Source organism: Indicator indicator, chromosome 6 (genome assembly GCF_027791375.1).
Source record: "Indicator indicator isolate 239-I01 chromosome 6, UM_Iind_1.1, whole genome shotgun sequence".
Classification (NCBI taxonomy): Eukaryota; Metazoa; Chordata; class Aves; order Piciformes; family Indicatoridae; genus Indicator; species Indicator indicator.
The window spans coordinates 24,589,879-24,617,602 of NC_072015.1; the positions used below are offsets into that span (position 1 = coordinate 24,589,879).

At 42.3% G+C, this 27,724-nt stretch overlaps 1 protein-coding gene across 1 annotated transcript in view; it reads right to left on the reverse strand.

Moving 5' to 3' along the window:
• DOK6 (docking protein 6) overlaps positions 1–27,724 on the reverse strand; it is a 229,008-nt gene that overhangs the window by 117,754 nt on the left and 83,530 nt on the right. Inside the window, exon 2 of the mRNA XM_054381801.1 lies at positions 16,293–16,400. Within this exon, the coding sequence (XP_054237776.1) occupies positions 16,293–16,400 (108 nt within the window). The remainder of the gene's footprint in view (positions 1–16,292; positions 16,401–27,724) is intronic.

Genomic DNA, 27,724 nt, shown 5'->3' on the forward strand with positions numbered 1-27,724 from the left:
ACCATTCTATGAACCTCTGAATCTACGGATGTATATATGTGTATCAATATAACAATGTAATCAATATAACCAATATCAGTATAACAAATGTAGGGGTCTGGTGCTCAAAATGCTCCAGATAACTATTCCACAGTTATAGAGATATTACTTCCAAATCACATATTACATCTGCATCACTATAAAAAAAAACGGTAGTACCACAGTAAATATGAAAAAGCTCCAGAAAAGATCAAAACCACACAAAAAATCATGCATAAAATCTCAAGTGCTCCATTCTGGGTTATATCCTGCTTGAATTCTTCCAAATGGGAGGGAAATGCTTCTGTGATTCCATCTCCTGAATGTTATTTCCAATATGCAGTGTCCTGGAAATTGTTTGGGCAGAGGGAAAGGTCAGAATTTGCATTACTGGATTCCTGGTTGTGGCTGCGCACTACCTTCCTGTGTCATTTCATTTCTATCCACCAAAAAATAGAAGCAAAAGAGAGAGCCACAAAATGTAATCGTTCATCCTCTTATTTCTTAATAATGGCCCACATACCACCATCTGTTCTGCAATCCCATGCTAGCAGCAATGGAACAGAGCAAAAGCCAACACAGCAGCAAGGAGCAGGCACTCCAGTGGGTGATGCCCAGACACAAGACTCCCAACCACAAGTACAGGCTGGGTGAGGAGAGGAGCCTCCAGAAAAAGGCCTTGGGGGTGTCAGTTGCTGACAAACTCCCCATGAGCCAGCAGTGGTCACTGGCAGCCCAGCAGGCAGCTGTGTGCTGGGCTGCATCCAAAGCAGGGAGAGCAGCAGCACAGGGAGGGGATTTGGCCCCTCTGTTCTGCTGAGACCATACCTGGAGTAGTGTCCAGTTTTGGTGCCCCGCCCCCACCAGCATAGTAAGGGCATGGAACTGCTGGAGTGGGTCCAGAGGAGGCCATGAAAATGGGATCAGAGGGCTGGAGAACCTCCCCTATGGGGACAGGCTGAGACAGTTGGGTTTGTTCAGCCCAGAGAAGAGAAGGATCTTGGGAGACCTTAGAGCAGCCACCCAGAACCTGAAAGTGGCTTAGAAAAAAGCCAGGAAGGGACATTTACAAGGACTTGTAGTGATAAGATGAGAGTGAATGGATTGAAGCTTGAGAAGGTTGGATTTAGAATGAAGATGAGGAAGAAATTCTTGATAGTGAGGGTGGTGAGACACTGGAACAGGTTGCCCAGGGAGGCTGTGGATGCCCCCTCCCTAGAGGTGTTCAAGGCCTGACTGGATGAGGTCTTGAGCAACCTGGGCTAGTGGAAGGTGTCCCTGCCCATGGCAGGGGTGTTGGAACTGGATGATCTTCAATATCCCTTCCAACCCAACCCATTCTATGAATCTGTGAATCCACTTCAAAGCAGAAGGAGCATGACAACAATAAGAGAGCCACACAAGAAGCACAAGTTGTGTTGACTGTCACAGCAAGGAAAGGGCAAAGGAGGGACCAAGATGCTAATGATACTCCAAGTGCTGCTGCCAGCCTGCTAGAAGAGAAAAAAAGGAGATGCTGGCCTACTGCAGATGAAAGGACTACAGAGAGGAGTATCTCAAAGAAACAAAACATCTCTCTTCTGTTCAGTGTTCAGTCATCCTATGTGCAGTTATTAGATGCTACTCTTACATGGTTAAATCCAGTTGCCACAGAGCAGAATTTCTGTTACAGCTTCAAACAGAGCTGGATGTCAGCTTGGCTCTTATCAAAAAAAAAAAAAAAAAAAAAAGCCTGAAAAGCAAAAAGCCCTCTGGGGCCTGGAGAAATGGCTGCATTAACAGAAGCACAGCCAGGATGTCTTTTCTTCTTTACACAGATCCCATCACAACACTGTGTCCAGTTTTAGGACCCCCCCATGCAATTGATAAACTACAGCAAGCTCAGCAAAGTGTCCCCAGGACAGCCAGAGCTGGGCCACCTGCCCTGTGGGGAGATGTTAAGGGATGCTGGCTGGACCAGTCCATAGCAGGGATGGCTTTGGAAGCACCTCAAAACAAACCCCCCTGGTGCCTGGAGGGAGGTTATCCAGGAGGCAGAGACAGGCTCTTCACAGCAAAATCTACTTCATGAAAGAAGAGCAAAACTTCAAACACAAGATTAGAAGAGGACCACAAGAAGGGTGAAGAGAAATCCCAAGATCAGAAAAGTGGAAGGCTGGGTTATGTAAAAGCAAAACCAATTCACAAAGGAAACAGAAGAGTCTTCCCCACCTCTCCTTGTGGATTTATCCTTGGAAGAAGATGAGTTGTTATGGTAACGACACTCTCCAGGAATTCTGCCAAGGAGTGGCACATGAATCTCCACAGCATGCCTCTGGGGCAGGGCTCCAGCTGCTATTCAGAGGCTTTAAGAAGCTGCTACCAAGTAAATGCTCATTCCTGTAAGCACTGCACTGAAACCACACCTCTAATAGCAGTGAGCATCTTAGCTGGGAAGTTAAAAAAAAGGTGGAGAATGTAAAACCAACCACTCAAGAAAGGGATTGAATGAATGTATAAGTTAGAAATAAATTAGGCTAAGGATAAAGCAATAAGAAAGTGAAATTTGATGGGAAGAAATATATATGGGTGTATATATATATATATATGTATGTGTGTATATATATAAATACACACATATATATAAAAGCAGAGAGATACTGAATAATTTCTTCTTGCAGAATATATTTATATATATATTTATCTCCCCGTGAAACTGAAATTTTAAAAACATGAAAAAGTTTACATTTTTCTTTTTCTTATTTTTTTTTTTTAAATCTAGATTACATCACCTAAGCTTTTTGTTCAGACCATGACTACTAAATGATATCTTGATGCACCACAGCCACAGCTTCTTGTGCATCTGGACAGGTTAGATCAATGGACTGAGGCCAAAGGGATGTGATTTAACAAGGCCAAGTGCCAGGTCCTGCACTTTGGTCATAACAACCCCAAGCAACACTACAGGCTTAGCAAAAAGTGCCTGGAAAGGAAACCAGCCGAAAAAGGATCTAGGGCTGCTGGTGGACAGCTGAACATGAGCCAGCTCTGTGCCCAGGTGGCCAAGAAGACTGACAGCATCCTGGCCTAGATCAAGCCCAGTGTGTCCAGCAGGAGAAGGGAAGTGATGGTGCCCCGGTACTTGGCCCTGGTGAGGCCATAGCCTGAGCACTGGGTTCAGTTCTGGGCACCACAGTATAGGAAAGACATTGAGGTGCTGGAGGGTGTCCAGAGAAGAGCAATGAGGCTGGAGAGGGGTTTGGAGGGCACTGTATGAGGAACAGCTGAGGGAGCTGGAGCTGTTTAGTCTGGAGATGAGAAGGCTGAGGGGAGATCTCATTGCTCTCTATAGCTACCTGAAAAGAGGTTGGAGTGAGGCTGCTGTTGGTCTCTTCTCCCAAGTAACCAGCAATAGGATGAGAGGAAATGGGCTGAAGTTGTGCCAGGGGAAGGTTAGGATGGATATTAGGAAAACATTCTTTCCTGCAAGATTGGTGAGGGATTGGAACAGCCTGCCCAGAGAGGTAGGTTTCAGTGTCTGTACAGCAAACCTAGCAAGGCAGAAAGAAGCACATTAAGTCATATCAGCTACCTTTAACAGGCAAAGAAGTAGGGGCTTTGCCAAGCCAAGGTACTTTGCTTTCTCTCAAACTGTGCTGCTGTAATGCTGCCAGGATTGAACTGCTGCCTAGTCCATAAAATCAGCTACTGGGATTACTCTGGTGCAGGCTGCTAGCCTGGTGTTTTAAAGCAACAGATAAAATCTGATCACTTCATGAATATACAGACCTCTTTCCTTAACAAACACTTTAATTAGGACTTTTTAAGCATGTACTGAAAAATAAATGTTTTCGCACTTCAAAGGGTATTTTTATAGGCAGCCATTTGTAAGGTAAATCCCAGTTCTGCCCAATCCCATTTCCTCACTAGCCTGAAGAACCTTTGAAATATGTTTTCCAGTCTGACCTTTCATTTTGATGTGCAAACTGAATATCAGAATATAGATAGATTCTGGCATAGATTTAAAAAAATAAAAAAAACAGACAAAAAGGGGGGAAAAACATCCCTCTATAAAAGTGAGTGTTGAGATAATTTGCAATAACTAATGCCTTAATAGTAAGAGAACACTCTAAACTGAAATTCAGGTTCACACCTGAACAATAACACCATGCTAGACAGATGGCAGAGAGGGAAGATTCACAGATCGCAGAGGCTTGGAAGGGACCCTCAAAGGGCATCTTGTCCAACTCCCCTGCAGTCAGCAGCGACACCTCCAACTAGAGCAGGCTGCACAGGGTCACAGCAGGTCTCATCTTGAATGTCTCCAGGGATGGGGCCTCAACCATACTCCTGGGCAATCCGTTCCAGTATTTCACCACTCTCACTGTGCAGAACTTCCCTCTGATGTCCAACCTAAATTTACCCTGCGAGTTTCAAACCATTGCCCCTCACCCTATCACCACAAGCAAAGTCCTTCCCCAGCCTTGCTGCAAGTCCCCTTCAGATACTGAAGTGCAGCTATAAAGTCTCCTTGGAGCCTCTGCTGTTCTCCTCTCCGGGTTTAACAGCAGAGGTGCTCCAGCCCTCTGATCATCTTGGTGGCCTCCTCTGGACACACTCCATCAGGTCCATATCTTTCTTGTGTTGGAGGCCCCAGATCTGGACACAGCACTGCAGGTGAGGTCTCACCAGAGCAGAGCAGAGGAGCAGATGATTCACAAGAAAAATCACAGCGGCTTCCCAATGATCTTTCCAAACTTCAGCTAGAAATTAAAATCAGATACTTTCAGTATCGAACTTACTGATAGAGTTATTGTGTCTCCCCCCACCAACAAGTAACCAGGCTAGCCCAGTCTGGAAGCAAATGAAGGCTGTATTTACAAGCAGAGAAATGCAATGAATATGTACAAATATACAAAATTCACAACATTTACAAATATATACAATCAATAGAAAAACACAACCGATCTCCCTTTGCTTCCAGACTATCCAATGGAAGTGTTTAGAACAATCGTTATTTTGCTTTCTTACACCCAATAGTGACTTATTTACATTCTTTCACTTTCTCTGTTCTGAACTTTGCAAGGAAAAATTAAAAAGACAGTTTCAAACCATTACAGTTATGAGGTAAGAAAACAGCAGTACTGTGCTTATGCCAGAGAAACAAAAAAATGGGGCATTTCTTAATTGTAGTTTAATTGTCCAAGCAGAGTAATAAGACAATGAACATGTAAATGAATTAGATCATTATATGACTCTTAATAGCTTTGTGAGGCTACTGAAATTTACTGGACAGTTAGAAGCTGTTTCCATTTTGAAGAACTTTCACTTTTAACATTCTCCCAAGTACCTGATTTTGCATAAACCTTTTCCAGTTTGGGCCCAAAGGTATTCATTAATTAAAAAGGAATTTGTTATTTGTCTTCCAGTAAAAAGAAAAGGAGAAATGTAATTCTCCAAAAATTCCTTTAAATTCTTCTCTTGGTTTATTAAAATTGGCTGAGGTGTAATGATTCCCAAATTTACAAGCAAAAGGCATGCTCACAAAATATAACTTAGCTGAAAGCATTAAGTGATGGCTATATTATTATTTTTTCCCTACTTACAGGCTAGATATGACCCTCACTACAAAATTTCTCACTGCACTGACAAACAAGGTTAGGAGTGTCAGAGCAGACAAGCAACCACAGGCTCTCAATGCACATGAAGGGCTTCGGTTGCAGCTATGCTGTACCTCATGCCAGTAGCTGAGCCCTAGGTTTAACCTCCCCCTTCCCAGCCTTTTCCACCTGTGAAAGCCTCCAGCTTAGCCTGTAGCTCCCTGTAGTCACATCTTGAAACCACAGGTAAGCCTTAGGTCAAAATTAGGTTAAGAAAGGCTGGCTTACCATTATACTACTCACACAGGGAAAAAAACAACCATGAGTGAGAGGCATCTCACGATGCAGCTTTTAAGGACCTCTCAGATGCTAGATATCCACTGAACTATCAAGAGCTATATTCAGAAAAGGAAGAATTACATTAGCCAGAAAAGAAGAAGGGACATTATCATCCTTGCCCTCCCTGTTTCTGGCTCTTCTTACTTATCCCAAAGGTGAGGAAGACAAAGACAAGCACAGGCAATAGACAGCTTTCTCAGAGGGCCTATGAAGATAATTCTATCTTCTTAGAATCACAGAATGACTTAGGTTGAAAGGGACCTCATGGATCATCTACTCCAACCCCTATGCCATAGGCAGGGACACCTCTCAAATAGACTTGGCTGCTCAAGGCTTCACCCTTGAACACCTGGCCTTGAACACCTCCAGGGAGGAGACATCCACAACCTCCATGGGCAACCTATTGCACTGTCTCACCCTCCTACTGAAGAACTTCTTCCTAAAATCCAGTCTAAACCTATTCTCCTTTAGATTAAACCCATTTTCCGTTGTCCTATTGCTAAAAACCCTTACGGAAAGTCCCTCTCCAGCCTTCCTGTAGGATCCCTTCAGATAACGGAAGGCAGCTATAAGGTCCCCCTGGAGTCTTCTCTTCTCTAGGCTGTCCTCACAGCAGAGGTGCTCCAGCATGTTTGTGGCCTCCTCTGGACTTAATCCAACAGCTCTGTGTCCTTCTTATGCTGGGGACACCAGAACTGGAGGCAGTATTTGAGATGGGGTCTCACAAGGACAAAGCCCTTGTTGAATTTCTCCCTGCCCAACTCTCCAGCCTAAGTCTCACTGAAGGGCAGCACAACCTTCTGGTGTGTCAGCCACTCCACACAGAAAATGTAGGAGTTCAAATTAACCTAACGCAGCACAGGTTTGAACAGGTGTATACACAGACTCAAACTGATTCAGAATTCTTGAGGAGAAAAATGCTTAACAAAAAAAACCCAACCCAAACCAAACCAAAGCAAAAAAACCCCAAGCAAACAAACAAAAAACCATCAGAGCGAACCTGAGGCAAAATAACTCCAAAAAGCAATAGGAAAAAGATTTAAAAAAAAAAAAAAGGACTCTGACCAGGAATATAACTCTTCTTTTAGGATTTTTTTTACACAGAGATAGCCTTTTTAAAATGCTTTCACTTTATTTACTTCCCAAATTAACTGCAACTTGTTAGCCTGATAATTTAAAAATTCTTTTAGCTTAATTGTCATTGGGGATAAATTAATTTGGAATATCTGTTATGACAATTACACACAGCTACATTTTGAACTCTAATGTATTTTTAATAACCTTCATCAGCCAGTGATTTGAATTTCAAATTTTCTTCTGTGAAGAAGTAAAAATTAGACAGCTTTGTGCCAATTTTCATAATAAATTGCTCTTTATTTACGTTGCAAAGCCTCCCTTACTATAAGCAAATCAAAGCCTTAAGTGAAACAGTATTAATCAGTCCTACTGTATTTCATCTCCCTTTATTAAGAGAAAATAAATTAGTGACAATCCTGTCTTCCCTCCCTTCTACACCATAGCAGCTTGTCTGTAGCTGTCTGCTTCCTTTCAAAGATACTGCACAAGGGACTACACCTCATCCCGTCTCCACATCAAAATGGGAATTGTTTCTTCAGCAACACAGACACCACTCAGAGCAGCTTCAAGGGAAAAGGTTATCATGGAGAAAAAGATAAATAAAAATACCCTCACACAACATTCCTTCAGTTCTATGATAAACAGCAGGCTAAATAAGTAGGTCTTGAACTTTCATCATCAACCTTTACTATTTAAGGAGTAGACTAACTTTCTACACTTGAATGGTGAGAATAGACACAGAGGTGAAGGCTGACAAGGGAAGGTCAGAATTACTTTGACTACTCGTTCTAAAGGTCTGCTCCCTCATTTTCCTGCTATTTGAATCATACAATCAAAGAATGCATTAGCTTGGAAGGGACCTTAGAGATCATTTATTCCAACCTCCCTGACATGGGCAGGGACACCTCTCAACTAGACTTGGCTGCTCAAGGCCTCACCCAACCTGGTCTTGAACATCCCCAGGGAGGAGGCATCCACAGCCTCTCTGGGCAACCTGTTCCAGAGTCTAACCACCCTCATGCTAAAGAACTTCTTCCTAAGATCCAATCTAACCCTTCTCTCCCTCAGCTTCAAATCATCCCTCCTTGTCCTGTCTCTAGACACCCTCAGGAAAAGTCCCTCTGCAGCCTTCCTGGAGGATCCCTTCAGGTATTGGAAAGCAGCTCTAAGGTCCCCCTGGAGTCTTCTCCAGGCTCCCTCTGCCTTTCCTCATAGCAGAGGAGCTCCAGATCATCTTTGTGGCCCTCCTCTGCACTCACTCCAGCACCTCTGTATCCTTCTTATGCTGTGGACACCAGAACTGGAGGCAGTGTTCAAGGTAGGGTCTCAGCAGAGCAGAGTCAAAGGGCAGAATCCCTTCTCTTGCCCTGCTGCCCACATTCCTCTGGATGCAGCCCAGTACACAGCTCCCTTCTGGGCTGCATTAGGGCACTGCTGGCTTATGGGGATCTTGTCATCAACCAACACCTCGAAGTCTCTTTCTTCAGGGCTACTCTCAACCTGCTCTGCATCCAGCCCAGACTTGTGCCTGGGATTGGCTCAACCCAGCTGCCAGGACCTTGCAGTTTGACTTGTTAAGCCTCATGCAGTTGGTACTGATCCTCTTCTCAAGCCTGTCAAGATCCCTGTGGATGGCAACCCTGCCCTCTGATCCCCATATGGTAACACAAATAAATTATGTTTACTGGCACTTCTTCTATATACATTATGATACAGATTGTTTCATGACGTGCTCATATTTGGGTTCTCAGAACTGTTTTTCACTTCAGTCAGAATACATGATAAATATTATTCTGATAAAGAAAAGCTTTATAAATTTTATGTGAGTCTCACAATTTCATCCTGGGTTTTTTTCATGACTTCATGGTATACAAGTTCCACTCTGGTTTTTCTCAGGGATCTTCCATAATGGTCATCACACAAGTAGAATTCACACAGATAGTTTCACAAATATTAATTTTCCTTCACACCTTCCTCACTGCTGAGAGGTGTGGATTATACTGACAGGGAAAGCACACAAAAAATATGTATGGTGAAAAGAAATGAATGTAAAATGTGTCCTTTTTGAGGATATATTTGAGATATCCAGGATTCATCTTTCAACAACATCTGTGCTAAAAAGAGGAGCTTAGTACAAATCTCCACAGCAGAGCCCAATTGTTTTATACCCAGGTTCAACTGTTTCTTCTTGATCTCCCCCCAAGGACCCACGGAGACCTCCTTCAGAGACCTTATGTCTAGTCTCTCTTCCCAGAAGTACCTATCTCCCAGAAACTCACTGCCAAACACAAGGTTCTTCTATTTTTGGACCTGCTCCTCTTGGGAAATGTCTGAGGAGTGCACACCTCCCTTCCAGCTGCTGCAACCTGAGGCAGGCAGCACTATTAGAGAGCAATTTGTTCTGCCGCACAAATCTTAACTGTCCCTCTTCTTTCTTTTGATGTGGATCTGTCCTGCTGCACTACTCTATTTGCCCCAGATATAACTGGAGTGAAGAGACAAACGATGTCCACACTCTTTGCTTCCTTGTCCACTTCCCCCTCCTTGTCAGATTTTTATTTCTATACCAGCCTCCTTTGCTCTTGTTCCAAGTCAAATAAAATGGATTTCAGTTTACCCTTAATAATAAGCACTTTCTTCACCACCTTCCCATCCCTTTAGCACTTCTTCTATCAACTTCTTGAACAGCCAGCTTTACATCTGCCAAAAGCCCTTGGTGTTGCTCCCAGATATCTAACTGTTAAAGTGATTTCATCAAGTGCTGGAGCATTGATTTCTTTCCTTTTCTCTCCCACACGCTAACATTTGGTCTATTTCTTCTCTAAGTTTAAATTCAGTAGTTTTCCTTCCCATGTTAATTAGGTGCCAGAGGATAGACATAGAGAGAATGGCTCCATGATCTCATCTCAAACACCTGACTTGGTGCTTGTCTTCAGGAATGACAGGTAGCTATTAGAGCGAATGTCAGGCTTCAGGCCTTGAAAGAACTGCAAGGAACATATTTCATTACTCAAGAGAGAAAAATCCTCCCAATTTCCATTATATATGAAGCTCTGCAGATGACAGGAGACATACCAGCTGTCAAAGTCAGAAGTGCTTAGCAAGGGCTTTAAACTTTGCCAAAACATGGCTAGATTTTCATGGCAAAACCAGAAGATACAGAACTCACACACACACCATCCTGCTCTCTCCTGTAAAGCAGTAACACTACCAGAGCTCAAAGGAAAAACTCTCTTGAGACTGTTTTAAGAGGCACTAGAAAGATTAAGTGTATTTTTTTCCCATCGCTAGAAATAACTTCAACATGCTCAGGAGAGAACAGGACCAGTCTGACACTGGTCAGCAGAGGGATACATCAGCAGCTCGTCTGACACAGTGTGACACAGGCTTTAACGACACAGACTTCAGAGTTCACAGGAAAGTCTAGGTTAGAAGGGACCCTGGAGATCATCTGGTCCAATCTGAAAAGCAGAGCCTTAGATCAACTTACACAGGGCATTGTCAAGCCAGGTCTTCAAGATTTCCAGTGAGGAAATGATAACCTCTCTAGTCAGTCTAGTCTGATGTTTAGTAGCTCCCATGGCTAACCTTTTTTTTTTTTTTTTTCTCCTTATATCCAGCGAATTTACCCTGAAGCAACCTCTGCTTGCTGCCTCTTGTCCTTTGCCTGCACACCCTTGCGAAGAAAGTGCCTCAATTTGTCACCTCAGCCACCTCATCAAAACTGAAAGACTGTGAGGAGTTTCCCCCTGGGCCTTCTCCCTTCACGAGTGCAGAGCCAATTCCTTCCACCTCTCCTCATATGGCAGGTTCTCCAGCCTCCAGTTTCCTCACTGGCCCACTGATGGACCCTCTCAGGTTTTTTCAGTGTCTCTCCAGAACAGAGCAGTAAACTGAACACAATACTCTAGGTATGGCTTAATAAACACTCAGGAAGGAGCCCTCCTAGTTGAGAGTCCTCAATGTGCTGCCATAAGCTTGCTGGGCAGCCCAGGACATGGTTTGCTTTCATGCCTAGTGATCATGGCTGGCTCAGACTCAGCTCATTGCCCAGCAGGGGACCCTTGGGGTCTTTTCAGTCCTCCAGCAACTCAGTCCTCAACCTCTTTTGCTGCTTTGATCATGAGGTCTCAGATAAAAGACTTTCTAGTTTTGCAGAGGTCATGGAGCCTCCATGCCTGAAGATACTCAAAACCAAACTGGACATGGCCATGAGCAATGTGGTATCACTGATGCTGCTTTGAGCAGGAGGTTATCTAGATAGACTCCAGTGGTTCCTTTCAACCTGAATTGTTCTACAGGTCAATGACATTCTGGATGTTTTACATTATTTTTATTACTTATTATTATTAATTTTATTTCTATCATCATCGTCATCATCTTATTATTATTACTATTATTATTATATTATTCCCTCCTGCTGAAATATTTCAACATTTCTCCCCTATCCAACAACATTTTTTACAGTAAAAAGTGTCCCTTTCACTGCAGAACTGTGCACGCACTCAACTACCTGTACTCAATTCCTTGTAATAAGTGTACATGGATCTTCACAATGAGAACCACCACTAATACATCTGGAAATTCTTTGTGTTACCAGTAGAGACTAAGAGATTATCTTTATTTTTCCCACTATTTGATGTATTCATAGAATCATAAAATGTTTTCTGTTGGAAGGGACGTTTAAAAGTCATCTAGACCAAGCCCCCCTGCAGTCAGCATGGACATCTTCAACTAGATCAAATTGCTGTGAGCCCTGTCCAACCTGACCTTGAAAGTTTCCAAAGATGAGGAAACTATCTATCTATCTATCTATCTATCTATCTATCTATCTATCTATCTATCTATCTATCACATATCTGGACAACCTGTTCCTCTGTTGCACCATTCTCATTGTAAAAAAATTTCTTCCTCATTGCCTTCTGGGTACTTAGATTCAGTCACTGGTGTTACTGCTGAGAAATTCAAAGCCACTCATCAACATCACTTCTTTTTTCACCCTATGAATTGATGCTTCTAATTAATACTCTGCCTTCAAGGTTTAGAAGGATGAGTAGAGTGCTACACAGGAAGAGACTGATAGGGTCATTTAAACATTTCAGGTCCAAGCTTGTAGGAGCTCAAAGTCCTGTCAGCATGATAAGCTTGTATGTATCTTCACCACGTTGTTGAGGAAAGATGATGTTAGTGCCTTAATCCAATCTTTGTTGAAAGATATTTTACTGCCTTAGTCTGCATGCTGCCCTTTGATGTGCCCAGCCTCTATTAACAGCTTTACTGCCAGCACAGCTCCAATTCTTCCTGTAATTTGTTTTTTTGGTGCATAGAATGCTTGCTTTGAACAACTATGGTGTTCAGATACTTCTATATTTTAAGAGGGTTCTGATAGTTACTGTAAGTCTTATTGTTTGTTGTACAGAACTGAGTCATTCTACTAACAGTTACTCATTTCAGTCATTTTAATCTCATCAGCTGGGTACCTGCTGCTGATTAAAGCAACATCCTTTGCAACCTTCCACACCAACTGGAGGACTTTGCTGGAAGAGAAGATACCTACTTGAAAGTGTCATAAACAAACATTTGAAGATGATTACATGCCAAAATTGGGAAAAAAATGAGGATATAGTTTTCAGGAAAATTCGGTTATCTCTGCTTTGGAAGAGCAAAGCAAAATAAGGGTGTAAAACTGCACAAAGTATCCTTGGGAACCTCTTTCAACCTCACAGAATCTCAGAATCATAGGAAGGCTTGGGTTGGAAGAGATCTCCAAAGGTCATTTAGTCCAATCCCCCCTGCAGTAAGCAGAGACATCCTCTACCACATCAGGTTGCTCAGAGCCCTGCTGAGCCTCACTTTGAGTAACTCCAAGGATGGGGCCTCAACTACCTCCCTGGGCAACCTGCTCCAGTGTTCCACTACCTTTATAGCAAAGAACTTGTTCATAACATCCAATCTAAATCTGCTCTTCTCTCATTTCAGACCATTGCACCTTGTCCTGCCACTGCAGGCCTTTGTAAACAGTTTCCCTCTCCATTCTTCTTGTAGGCTCCCTTCAGGTATTGGAAGGTTATTATTAAGTCTCTCTAGAGCCTTCTATTTTCTAGGCTGAACAACCCCAGCTCCCTCAGCCTGTCCTCATAGCAGAGGTGCTCCAGTCCTGTCATAAGGAGTCAGGCTTGCAATTCTATTTTAGTCTTCTTTAAAAATACACCAGGTCTCAGTTCTTCAATATTTAATCTATTTTTTCATTGACTAGTGAAATTCAGAGTTACCCTTCAGCTTTGCACCCCAGATGCTCTCCTTACATTTTGTGAGTAAGGAAACAAAGCGTCTCAAACAGGACTAATGGCTTGCACTGGATAAGCAATCAACATGCATTTCCAACTGCTTCAAAATAGATCAAAGCAATAAGCAGCTCTAAAATAGCAAGAAAGAGAATTAGGGTATTTTGATCCAATACCAGCAATCAAATAACTGCATTTACTCCATAACAACCTGCACTATTCACTCAATTGTCACGCTTTATGACTAACCACAACTCCTGCACATCTACTTCACCACTATTTCATTGATCAGAATGGAGGCAATCGAGGAGAATAAGCATTAAGAAGTAATAATAATATCCTTAAAAAAAAAAAAAAAAGTCTGAGAATAACATTCAGGGTTTCTATTTTCTGGTAATGTAACTTTAGAAATGATTCCTGACTTTGAAAAATGTGTAGAATCCAAGTGAATGGACACAGTTCTTTCCTCCTTACAGCCAGAAAACCAGCTTTTAAATATGAAAAGGTATCAATTTCTTTTTCTTTCCCTTCCCAGACCTCAAGGTGTAGACTAAGAGGGGAAAAAAGGGATGAAAAACCCAACATCCTCCCTTCCATTTGCTTATGTTTCATGCAGAGGGCCATGCTTCCCTCAATAGTACAACATGCAGCTGTATCTGTATCAATGTTATTTTTTAAGCTTCTCAAACAATTCTTATGTTTCACATTATTGTTTACAGGCAACTTGGAAAGTGTTTCTGAGTCCTTTTAAACATAAAATCACAGAATCATAGTCCTTGGAGCTTAATGGTAGAGCAGATATTCACCTGCAGCCCATGCAGGACTCCACACTGGAACACGTGGATGCCCAAAGGAGGCTGTGATTCTGTGGGAATACCACGCTGGAGCTGGCTCCTGGAATTTTCCCTCCTCTCTCAGATTAAGGAATGGGAGTGACAGAGTGATTTGGTGGGCACCTGGTATCCAGCTAGGCTCAACTCATCACAGCTATGAGCCTAAACCATCCAATTAATCCTTGTAAAGACCATTTTGAAAGTAAATCTGTTTTGAAATTTGTTGCAGAGAAGAATCACTTTTGCTCTATGTGGATCTTTCACACAAGGCAGGAAACACTGCTATTGTGACACTTCAGAGAAAGTGCTGATAGTCCAGCACATCTCAGTTCCAACCCTGGATACCATTATGTGATCAGAAATTGGCAGTTTTGGCAATATGAAATTACTGGAGCTCTTTTTCTTAATAAAGATTCTTAAGAAAACTAACTGCTATTTACTACTTTTTAATTTTTTTTTTTAAAGATATCAAGAGGTAACTGGAATTTAAAGGCTAATAAAGGCTAACAAAGGACTGAAGTCATTTAGTCTGGAAAACAGAAGGCTGAGGGGAGACCTTATTGCTCTCTACAGCTCCCTGAAAGGAGTCTGCACATGTGTAGGGGTTTGTCTCTTCTCCCTAGTATCAGGTGATAGAATGAGAGGAAATGACCTCCAGTTGCACAAAGGGAGGTTTAGGTTGGATATGAGGAAAAATATCTTTGCTGCAAGAGTTGTCAGGCATTGGAACAGGTTGCCAGGGAGGTGGTGGAGTCACCACCCCTGGAGGTGTTCAAGAAACCTGTGGCTCTGGCACTTGGGGACATGGTTTAGTGGCCATGGTGGTGTTAGGATGATGATGGTTGGACTGGATGATCTTAGGGTCTTTTCCAACCAAAACAATTCTGTGATTCTGTGATTTGTAGCTTTGTGATAAAAAGCTTCAGACCTCCCTTGAAGACATCTGGACTCTTTCACTCCTTGTTGTGTGACCTTGTTTAAACCATCTTTGTGGTCCAATTGGACAGTTTTCACATAGTATCTAAGGCTGATACAACACAAAGCTAAATGTAACTGGACAAAAGACAACAGTACAACCACAAAGCATCTCCCTGTTGCAGGATTAGCTGTTCTGAAATCTATTGACTGACCTGGGGAGCTGACAAGTGTAACTTTCAAGACAGAAGGAAAACCCAGTGCTGAAATGTCTTGTTTTCCACTACAGAATTTATAGTGACAGAGAAAGCTGTGAGAATCTCATTCAGTGAATCATGAATTTTTATCCTTAAAAGTCCTTGCTCTTGACAGAGCCTGTAAATCTCAAAGAGTTCTGGGAAAAATGTTTCATATTTAAGAATATTATTCCCTCATTTTAATAAGAAGCACAGTAGATTTTGCTTCCAATGCATTTTTAAACAACAAGGGCATTTTATTAGACTATTCACCAAACACTCTGATACAGCCACATCATTCATAGATTCATAGAATTGTTTGCGTTGGGAGGCACCTTAAAGATCATCCAGTTCCAACTTCCCTGCCATGGGCAGGGACATCTTCCATTAGCCCAGGTTGCTCAAAGCCTCATCCAGCCTGGCCTTGAACAACTTCAGGAAGGGGGCATCCACAATCACCCTGGGCAACCTGTTCAAGTGTTTCACCACCCTCACTGTCAAGAATTTCTTCCTCATCTCCATTCTAAATCTGCCCTCCTCAAGCTTCAATCCATTCTCTCTCATCCTATCACTACAAGCCCTTGTAAAATGTTCTGCCCCATCTTTCTTGTAAGCCCCATTCAGGTCCTGGAATAAAAAATTTCTTCCTTATCCCCAGAAGTTTAAAACCATAACCAAACTACCAAACAAGAATGGTCTGCTCATTTAGCATGTTCAGAATGTGTTCAGTACTTAGTTACTAACTAATGGTTAGACACTTGATCAAACAGCCAACTTTGCACATTTCCAAAATACTAGTGTTTGAAAGGAAAACCTCAGTCTCCACACTCACCTGGAATAAACAATGTGAGATCATCTCCCCTCTACCACTCACATTTACAGTGACAGGATTAGGTTTTCATCCCACTTCTCACTGCACTGTTTGCAAACTAGACATACCAGGAACACAGCCTCCCCACTGAAGAGTGGTAAACAGGCAATGCTTCAGTTCACAAGAAAGCCATGACTCACCTTGTGAAAGTTCCTGAAATATGCTGCCTTTTCATCTGGAAATTTTTCTAGCCTCCTGGGTCCTTTGCTGGAAGCCTTCTTGAAAACCAACCAACAGCGTCTGAATATCTGCAAACAAAATAAACGGATTACATTAGCTTTTCTTTAAAGGTGGAGAGTGTCACAAATGGATTCAGTCACATAACTGACTTAGGAAGAATCTTTGAAATTACAGTATTTTGTTTTCAGAGACTGGAAAATTCTGGGATCATCAATTATTTCTACACAAGTAATCCAAATTCATCTATTCATACATATTGTTAGTCCTGAGCAGAGCTTTTCTTCTTTCAATTTCTTCCATTCATGCCAAGGTTGACAATTCCTGAGATGCAAGCAAAGTCATGGACTTCAAATGTGAGAAGAATTTCAAGGCTGTGATTACAAAATGTACTTTCAGAAAGCACTGTATGCATTTCTGGCTTTCACATTCACTCTGTTTCTATGAGTATAAATACAACTGAAAAACATTCACAGAAGCTCAGAATGTTAGGGATTGGAGTGGAACTCTAGAGATCTTCCAGTCCAACCCCCCTGCCAAAGCAGGATCATCCACGGCAGGTCACACAGGAACACATCCAGGTGGGTTTGGAAAGTCTCCAGAGGAGACTCCACAACCTCTCTGGGCAGCCTGCTCCAGGGCTCTGTCACTTTCATACCAAAGAAGTTTTTCCTCATGTTGAGATGGAACTTCCTGTGTTCCTGCTTGTACCCATTCCTCCTTGTCCTATTATTGGACACCACTGAAAAGAGCCTGGCACCTTCATCTTCACACCCACCTCTCTGATATTTCAAGATATTAATAACATCCCCTCTCAGCCTTCTCCTCTCAGGACTGAACAGCCCACTCTCTCTTCGTACAGAAATGTTCAAGTCCCTTCACCATCCTTGTAGCTCTCTGATGGACTCTTTCTAGCAGATCTCTGTGTCTCTTAAACTGGGGAGCCCCAAACTGGACACAGTATTGCAATTGTGGTTTCAGCAGGGCAGAGTAGAAGGGAGGGAGAAGAGCCTCCCTGGACCCACTGGACACACTTTTCTTGATGCACCCCAAAATGCCATTGTTCCTCTTTGGCCATAAGGGCACACCACTGTTCCGTGGGTAAGTTACTGTCCACCAGGACTGCATGGTCCATTCGTAGCAGCTTTTAACAAAGCACAGCAATCAGGAGTCAGTATAAGTTTGTGTGTACAGAGAAGAAAACACAAGGTTGAAAGAAGCACAATGTGACCATTACTGGACAATAACATCTAATTCTCTCATCTACTTCAATCACAGAATCATACAACCATTAAGGTTAGAAAAGATCTTTAACATCATTGAGTCCAACCACAACCCAACTTACCATAACCACTGAACTATAACCTGAAACACCACATCTACAGCTTCTTGAAACACCTCCAGGGATGATGACTCCACCACCTCCCTGGGCAGACTGTTCCAACACCTCACCACTCTTTCAGCAAAGAATTTTTTCCTAATATCCAACCTAAAACTCCCTTGGTACAACTTCAGTCCATTTCCTCTCATGCTATCTCTAGTTACTTGGGAGAAGAGACCAACAGCAGCCTCACGTCAACCTCCTTTCAGGGAGTTGTAGAGAGCAATGAGGTCCCCCTCAGCCTTCTCTTCTCCAGTCTAAACAACCCCAGCTCCCTCAATGGCAAACTTTACAAGCTAAAACTATGCAGGTTATCAAAGTCTGGGAGCATGTAGTAAAAAACCCAACATCCACACAGAGCACAAACAAAAATGATATTACCCTCTCATTTTATGAAGAAACACACTGGATTTTGCTTCAAATGCATTTGTAAGGAACAAGGACACTTTTATTAGCCTATTCACCAAGCATTCTGATACTGCCATACCCAGACATTTAAAATCAGAACTGAATACTCAAATAAGAATATGTTTGCCGTTTGAAGAGAAGCTGATTAAGGATAAACCTCCAGACTACATTAGGCAAGTAAGGGATTAGGTATTAATCTACTTTTGTAATCCATGAAAATAGTTTATTTCACTGTCCTCTTACGTACTTGTAGAGCTCTATAAACACTACCTTATGCAATGTTATGTTATTATTTCAAGGTCACATTAGAAAAAAAACATAAAAATAAACAAGAGTGATACCACTGGCTGTACACGGAGAAGAGCCTTCTTTCTGCACTCCACAGAACACAAGAGATATAGGACCAACAGGATCAAACACATTACAAAATTAGAAAGAATCAAGGATATACGAGCAGAGAGAGCTTAATTGGGTTTTCCCCTCAGTGTTATGCTGTCTCAGATGGGGTTGTTCAGCTTGGAGATGAGAAGGCTCCAGGGAGACCTAATCGCAGCCTTCCAGTACCTGAAGGAGGGTTACAAGAAGGCTGCAGAGGAACTGTTTGCAAAGGCCTGCAGGGACAGGATGAGGGACAATGGTTTGAAATGACAGCAGAGCAGATTTAGATTGGATGTGAGGAACAAGTTCTGCACCATGAGGTTGGTGGAACACTAGAACAGGCTGCCCAGGAAGATAGTTAAGGGCCCATTCCTGGAACTATTGAAGGTCAGGCTAGACAAGGCTCTGAGCAACCTGACCTAGTGGAGGATGCCCCTTGCTGATTGCAGGGGGGTTGGACTGGATGACTTTTGGGGAACCCTTCCAACCCAAACCATTCTATGATTCTACGTTTCCATGAATAAGCAACAAAAATAGTGTTAATAAAATAATTAATCTCAACTAAGCACCTTCTGATATAATAATAATGACCCTATCCTGTTGTCATTATGTTATTAGTCAACGTAATTTTTTTTTTCATTTACAAGCCTGCCATTGGCTACAGTATCCATGTGTTTACTTACGAAGGCTTGGAAGAAAACACAGAATTAAATAAAATCCTCTCCAAATCCAAATATGCTTCTTACAAAGCATACAAGTTTTAGGCTCTTTTTACTAAGGTTGTAAAGCAGCAACTGTACAACTGTACTTCCTATCTCTGAAATTACTTCACCTTACCTGAGGGAAACCAAAGGCAATATTATATTTCTCAAAAAAAAAAAAAAAAAAAAAAAAGACATTACACTCTGGGACATCATAAACCATCTTTATTAGATAGCGCTTTCTTCAAATAACAGCTTGACAGTGGTCCAATTTACTTTACCAAAGCCACAGCATTGCTCCCCCAGTTTTCTCTTGATTAAACCATATCAGGTCTTGACAACATTATGGTATGAAATGCTCCACATGCAGGAAGAGGCTCTTCATGCTGCTTTGACTTCACTAAAAAGCAATAACACCAACTATCCAGAGAGAACATACTTACTCATTGAATCATACAGTCAATGAATGGTTTGGGTTGGAAGGGACCTCCAAAGGTCATCTAGCCCAACCCCTCTGCAGTCAGCACGGATATTCTCCACCACATCAGTTTGCCCAGAGCCTAGTCAAACCTAACCTTGAATAGTTCCAGGGATGAGGCCTCAACTACCTCCCTCCACTGAAAACTTCCAGTGTTTCAGCAGGTTCATGGTGCAGAACTTGTTCCTAACATCCAATCTAAATCTCTTCTCTCATTTCAAACCACTGTCCCTCATCCTGTCCCTGCAGGCCTTTGCAAACCCTCTCTGCAGCCTCATTGTAGCCCCCTTCATGTACTGGAAGGCCACTATTAGGTGTCCCTGGAGCCTTCTCTTCTCCAGGCTGAACAGCCCCAGCTCCCTCAGACTATCCTCACAGCAGAGGTGTTCCAATTCCCTTATCATCTTTGTGGCCCTCCTCTGGGCCCACTCCTTCAGGCCCATGTCCTCCTTGTACTGAGGGCCCCAGAGATGGATGCAGTAATCAAGGTGAGATCTTACCAGAGCAGGGGAGCAGAATCACCTCTCTCAACCTACTGGCCATGCTTCTTTTGATGCAGCCCAGGATGCCATTTGCCCTTTGGGCTGCAAGTGCCCATTGCTGGCTCATGCCTGGAGCTAATAACAAAAGTGTGGCTTTTAATAATGTTCCTGGCTCTTCTGAGATCTGGTTTTTGTTTGTAATCTGTATATATTTTCAGTTCATATCTCTTCCCCAGTGGAAACACTTTCCCTAAGAAGGGAAAAAAATGTTGCCATACTTTCACAACTTTTATTGACTTTCTTTTTTCTATCATCTACCCTTAATATTTACAGTCCTCAAAGACTTCTCTTTAGAGAAACACAAAAGATCAGCCTATGAGTGGTGATGGGTTTTATTATAACCATGGAATCCACATTTCACATTTCAAAATCCTGCATTTTGAACTGCTGGTGACATGGGACCAGAAGTTTTGTGTTAATTGACTGAGAAGCTTTTTTGAAGGTTGGAGGGTTTTTTTGTCTTTCATTCTTGATTGTTTTGCTATGTTTTTAACTATACATAGATAACTATACACAGTCCGATTTTGTTCAAATGCAAAGGGTCAGATCCAGTACATCAGGAGTATCCCTGATAAATGAAAAACTAGACAAGCAAAGTCAAAGAGTCAGATTTCTCCCTGTGAAGATGAGAACATTTTCCAGATAAAAGGTCATCTAATGTGTACTCCAAAGTCATCCCTTCAGTGACAAATGAGCAAGGTCTCCTGAATGGCAAGGTCTTTTTATCACTGGCTACCCATCTGGGACAGTATGGAAGCGAGTTTGAAGGTCTGCAGCTAAAGTGACAAAATTCAAGAGGGAGGCTTTGACCCTCTTATTAGTGGGCACTTGAAAGTGTCCTTCAAAGAGAGCTGGATTCTAGCTGTCTTTAAAGATGCTCCTTATTAGGCCTTTTCCCAAATTTCAGCATTGGGATGAATTCAAAGGCTTCAGCACCTAGACTGCAGGAATGAACAGCCCTTGCTTTTCAAGGAGAACACTGAATAGCAAGGGGAGGGAGCCGTAAGTTTCACCTTTATAGACTGTTCCGGATTCAATTTATTGACATCTGTTTTCTTCACACCTTTAGGGAGAGATCTGAAGAATGCAATGGCTCAAAGAGGACTTCTGATATAGTACACCAAGGCACATCCTTGCATTTGGATTTGATTATCTTGTAACCTACTTTTAAATCTGGTGATAAGCAGGCACAGCTTTGCTGCATTCCAGCAGCATTCTACCTTCTAACACTAGCAGACACTTTGAATCTCAGCATTTGAAAAAGTATTAGCATATGAATTTACCTATAAATATGAATAAATAGGTGCAGATGTGAGCACACAGCAAACAAACATTTGCCTTTCATAAGGCACCTCATTGTTATACAGAAGCCTACTCAATTATTCACGAACCCGAGATACTCTTTTATCCCTGGCCTACTTTAGGATGCCATTGGCTGCAATCAAAAGTTCTGAAAGACTTCTAAAGTTCTCAGATAATTGGGGTAGCTATTGTGGAAGGAATCAGCATCAGCCCTTTCACAACAGAGAGAGTAAGAACCACTAACAGTGTTGTCTCCACAACACTGTTTCCTGTGAGATTTAAGTGTGTGTTTATCACATATGCACAGTTGAAGAACTGCCAAATATTTGATCATCTAATCAGTCTTAGAGCATTCTTGGATGAGCACCCACTGCTCAGAGAATATGATCTACAGAAGTTGTTATTGAGGGTAAACAACACCAAGTCTAACCCTCTGCTATTGCTTTCCTTTCTGGAAATATTCAGAACAGTATCATGGACTACATGCTATGTTGCATTTTCTTTTATTGAAGTATCAATTAAAAGGTCCAAAATATGTTCAGCACAAACCTGAGAAGGACTCCACTGAAATTACCTGCTGAGTCCGTGGCATAGCAGAACCTCTTTAAACACTTTTCCTCCCTCAGTTAGGGCAAAGAAGGCAGGGGGTTGGGGGAATGGAAGAAGATTCCCCTAGATTCATAGATTCATGGTTTGGGTTGGAAGGGACCTTGGAGATCATCTCCTTCCAACACCCCCCTGCCATGGGCAGGGACGCTTCCCACTAGACCAGGTCATTCAAGGCCTCATCCAGCCTGGCCTTGAACACCTCCAGGGAGGGGGCATCCACAAACTCCATGGGCAACCTGTTCCAATGTCTCACTACTCTTACTATAAAGATTTTCTTTCTAATATTCAGCCTAAACCTCCTCTCCTTCAGCTTCAATCCATTCCCTTTCACCCTATCACTACAAGCCCTTGTAAAGAGTCCCTTCCCAGCTTTCTTGTAGGGCCCCTCAGGTACTTGGAAGTCTGCTCTAAGGTCTTCCTGGAGCCTTCTCTTCTCAACAGTCCCAGATGTCTCATCTTGTCCCCATAGTGGAGGTGGTCCAGCCCTCTAATCATCATTCAAAGATTTCTAAAGCTGTTTTGTAGTTAATTCCAACAGCTGCTCTGGAGATTAACCTTTTCTTTATCCATACCTATAGCTAAGACAGATTTGCCAGTCATCCCTAACATTTGGAGAGGGGATTTTTATTGACAAGGTTTTAAACATTATTCCAGAAATTCCACCTTACACTCAAAGGAAAAAAAAAAACAAACACCAAACAAACACAGAAACACAAAATCCCTCAATCTTTTTTTTTTTTTTAAATAAAGCTAAAAAAGAAAGTTACAACACTATAAGATGGTTGTTCTGTTTTGTTGTTTTTTTTTTTTCAAACCACTAAAGATGCTCTGAAAACTCTCTGCCCCTAACCTAAAGATAGCACAAATGGCAATCAGTTCCTTGAGTATATTGGAAAGCCATCTGATTTTCGGCAACTGGCTGTACAAACAATGTGTCTCTTGAGAGAAGCAGCTGTGAGTCAGCTCCTAGTGCCTAACAGAAATCATCACTGACCAGGAGAGGCACTGAAGCATCACTCATGGGGCTTTTTGCCAGCATAAACCATCAAATCCTTCTCCCAGGGACACATCTATGTAATAATATTCAGCCTTGCATTTACATCTTGTTATCTGCAGGAAAGGCGAGTTGATCTCTCCTCCCTGACTTTCCACATTCATTGCCCTCCCATTAGACAAGAAAAATCTGCAGTGTATGCATTAGAAACACTAAGCCATGAATGTGTTCAAATTTACTTCACAAGTTACCTCCACATTAAAAATTAGTTTTATGGAGTCTGTGAGAGAAATGCAGGATGTCCTGTACTAAAATATATCTTCACTCATAAATTAAAAAACGTGGGGATCATAGTAAGAAAAATCAAAATAGTTCATAGATTCATAGAATGGTCTGGGTTGGAAGGGACCTTAAAGATCATCCAGTCCCAACCCCCCTGCCATGGGCAGGGACACCTTCCACTACCCCAGGTTGTTCATGGCCTCATCCAACCCAGAGTTGAATACCTCCAGGGAGGAGGCATCCACAACCTCCTTGGGCAACCTGTCCCAGTGTCTCACCACCCTCACTCTATAAACAATTTCTTTCTAATCTCCTGTGTAACTCTGCCCTCCTCAAGCTTCACTCCATTGTCTCTCATCCTATCACTACAAGCCCTTGTACAAAGTCTCTTCCCAGCTTCTTTGCAGGCCCTTTTAATATACTGGAAGGCTGCAGCACCTGAAAGGGGTAATTGCCATAGTGAAGTCATATTTAACCATTGTTTTAACACCCACCACTTGGATCTTTCTGTGCATATTTTGGGAAAGGGAGCAGAGAGGGTGGGTGATACTTTATCACTTCAGTAGAACACTTGTCATGTACTCAAGTAAAATTTCAGAGAAATTGAAAAGCAGTTACTCTCTGTAAAAAGGCCCAAGAGGAAAATGGGAAGACAAAACCATTCATTGCCTCAGCTAAAGAACAAGCTACAGGATATAAGCTACTGCTGAGTAAAGCCAATAGAAAAGGACATGGGTGTGCTGGTGGATGAGAAGCTGGACATGAGCCAACCATGTGTGCTTGCAGCCCAGAAGGCCAATGGCATCCTAGGCTGCATCAAAAGCAGCATGGCCAGCAGGTCCAGAGAGGTGATTCTGCCACTCTGCTCTGCTGAGACCTTACCTCCAGTGCTGTGTCCAGATCCACACAGGAGAGATGTGGACCTGCTGGAGTGGGTCCAGAGGAGGGCCACAAAAATGACCAAGGGGCTGGAGTACCTCTCCTATGAAGACAGGCTGAAAGAATTGGGGCTGTTCAGCCTGGAGAAGAGAAGGCTCCAGGCAGACCTTAGAGCTACATTTCAATATGTGAAGGGAAGCTACAGTAAGGCAGGGGACGGACTGTTTAGAAGGGCTTGTAGCAACAGGATGAGGGGCAGTGCTTTGAAACTGGAGCAGGGTAGATCTAGGTTGGACGTCAGGAGGAAGTTCTGCACAATGAGAGTGGTAGAATTCTGGAACAGGCTGCCCAGGGATGTGGTTGAGGCCCTATCCCTAGAGACATTCCACACCGAACTTGATGTGGCTCTGGGCAGCCTGATCAAGTTGGAAGTGTGCCTGCTGACTGCAGGGGGGTTGGACAAGATGACCTTTGGGGTTGCTTTCCAAACCAACACAATCTGTGAAGCTTTGAGAAAAAACAAAATGCCTCATTGTTGTCATCCATCTCCTGGAGCTACCAGCTCTGGGCTTGAAAAGGGCAAAAGCAAATCCTGCTGGAAGATAATATGCACTGATCTGATTTTGCTGCCTATTGTTCTGAGATACAGCTACCATGGCACTAAGTGAGTGCATTTTAGTTGGGTAGTTTGGATCTGCACGAAGAACCAAGAGCGGTGGAAGACTACTGCACAGCACTGAGCTCCCAAGTTAGTGCAGAGGCTATGGAGTAGCAGGAAATCGAGACCAGCTCCTGCTCCTTTACCACACCACTGGGAACTCTGGTAACTCCCACCAGCAGAGCAGAGATGCTCCAGAGTCAACTGACACCCAGCCCCCTAACAGGAGGAGAGGTAAAAATAACCCCTAGCCCTGCCCAGAAGCAGGAGACGACTTGCTTCTGTCAGCAGCTCTGGGATGTGGGCCCATGGCTTTACCACAAGAAACAAAAAGCCTTGGGAGGTTTTCCTTTGTTATTGATCCTAATTCTCCACCAGCTCTTGCCTATTTCAACATATTTTCTTCAAACATTACCCAAGTATCTGCCCCAAAGCAACTGCAATAAAAGCAAAGCACTTTAAACTTTAAAGCCAGGACTGAAAAAATCCCACAAATATATCCCAATAAGATCACTAGTCATGGCTTTAATAAGAAAAATGCTGTCTGAAGGTGTGTTTCGAAGGCTATACAACATGGAAACATTCCTCAACCTATGATAACCTTGCACATGCCCTTGAGCTTCCTTTTATCATCCTAGTTAGGAAGCAAGGTTAAACTTCTGTTTTACTAACCTTGCAGTGTGACCTTCTGCAACACTCCAGGAAAAAAAAAGGCCTTACATTAATATTTTAGAGTCATAGGTTAAATTCTAAAAGTTCTGATAGCATTTTTATTATTATTATTATTATTATTATTATTATTATTATTATTATTATTATTATTAGTGTTATTTGATGGATTGCAAATTTGCTGTCATCTAAAGCTAGGAATAGCTGAAATACAGAAATGTCTGCTACAAACTGTTTCATCTCAGATTAGATCAATCCTTGTGGGCTTGATTGCAGTCAGGGAGAATTAGGATGGTTAGAGAGAGATGATTAAGGACAATTCTCCCAGTTATAGCACACATACGTCATCTTTCTGCTGCCATAACACAGCATTAGAGATGCATATAGATGCTTATGATAGCCTATAATTTATGGTCTTCCAGTCACGGGCTACCCACCAAAAAAAGAGATTTATTTTATTATTAGAGAGTTCTGTCAAATTGAAGCACACCACAGTAATTTTCCAACTATTCCTATCCTAACTAAGCTACTGTGTCTATAAACAACTTTAAGCTATGGAATCCGAAGTCTTAATTTTAATGTGTTTAAAAGAGAGCAGGGGAGACAGATCTGCAGAGATTTGCATGTTGTGTTCATGTGCAAGGTGCTAAAAAATGTCATCAGTCCTTAAGCAACTACAGCTCAAAAACTCACTGTAGCTACATTGCTTTGGACTGCCAGCAAGGCTACTCATCGATTCATATGGTGGTTTAGGATGGAATAGACCTTGAAGATCATCTACTTTTGACCCCAGCCACACCTTCCACTAGCCCAGGTTGCTCAAAGCTTCATCTAGCCTAGCCTTGAACACCTCCAGGAAGGGGACATCCACAACCTCTCTGGGCAACCTGTTCCACCCTCCCTGGAAAGAATTTCTTTTAACCTCAAATCTAAATCTGCCCTTCTCAAACCATTCCTTCTCATTCTTTCACTCCAAGCCCTTGTAAAAAGTTCCTTCCCAGCTCTTCTGTAGCCCCTTTCAGTCACTGGAAGGCCTCTCTAAGTTCTCCCCAGAGCCTTCCCTTCTCCAGGCAGAACAATTCAAGGACAGAAAGACAGTCACACAAACGATGCACTTAATCTTCACAGCAGTCTGCAGATCAGCAGAACGCATCACTATCTGAATTGATATGATGTTTACTGAAAGAAAGAACAAAATCAGTATTAGAAGCCTTTTTTTTTTCCTTTCTGTGTTTCTGATTCTGTTTTGGCAAGACTAACTTCAGTGATTCTTCTGGAGGAAAACCAATTCTGCTTGCTTTATATCTGGCCTTGGAGTAGAGGACTTAGCCTCAAAACAAACCACAACAAAAATTTGATTACAGTACTTTTAGCAAGCATCCAGCAGGAAAATCCCAGAACTTGCATTATTTTTAAAGACCTTATTATGCCCAAGAATCTCTTGATCTTAAGCTGAATGTGTAGCAGCTATTTATGAACAACTATGTGGCCAGAATACCCAGTCTGAAATAGTCCACTTCCACTGAACATTGAATCATGGTATCTATCTGCATGGATCCTTTAATATTTTATGTTAGGAAGGCAGGGATTTGTGAAAATAAGTGTTACAAAATCAAAACCATGCAGCAGAATCCCTTAAAATGAAGCAGAGCTTCTGAGCAGAGCAGTAATCACAAACATCTGTTCTGTACTACTGAGGGACAAAAGCTCAAATCATTTTTAAAGCTCCAGTTCAGAGGGTTGCAAGCTCAAATTCAGCTTCAGAATGCAAAATTATTCCTTAGGTTTATACCACCAAGTATTTGACTACATCCATCCTCACCTTTCTCAACATTAGCACACAGAAACCTGTCTTAGCAGAGGTATTACAGTCCTCAAGATGCTGTTGTTTTAACTGATAAAATAAGTGGAAACTGTATCCCTGCCCATGGTGGGCAGGTTTGAGCAGATGATCTCTATGGTCCCTTCCAACCTACACCATTCTACGAGATTTCATACAGCTGAGCACAGCACAGAATAGAAATGTGAGTTGAATACAATTGCCACTGCATATTTCTGTAGGTGTGCAATTTCTAATAACAAGAGATACTCAGAGCAGCAGAGGAAAGTCAGAG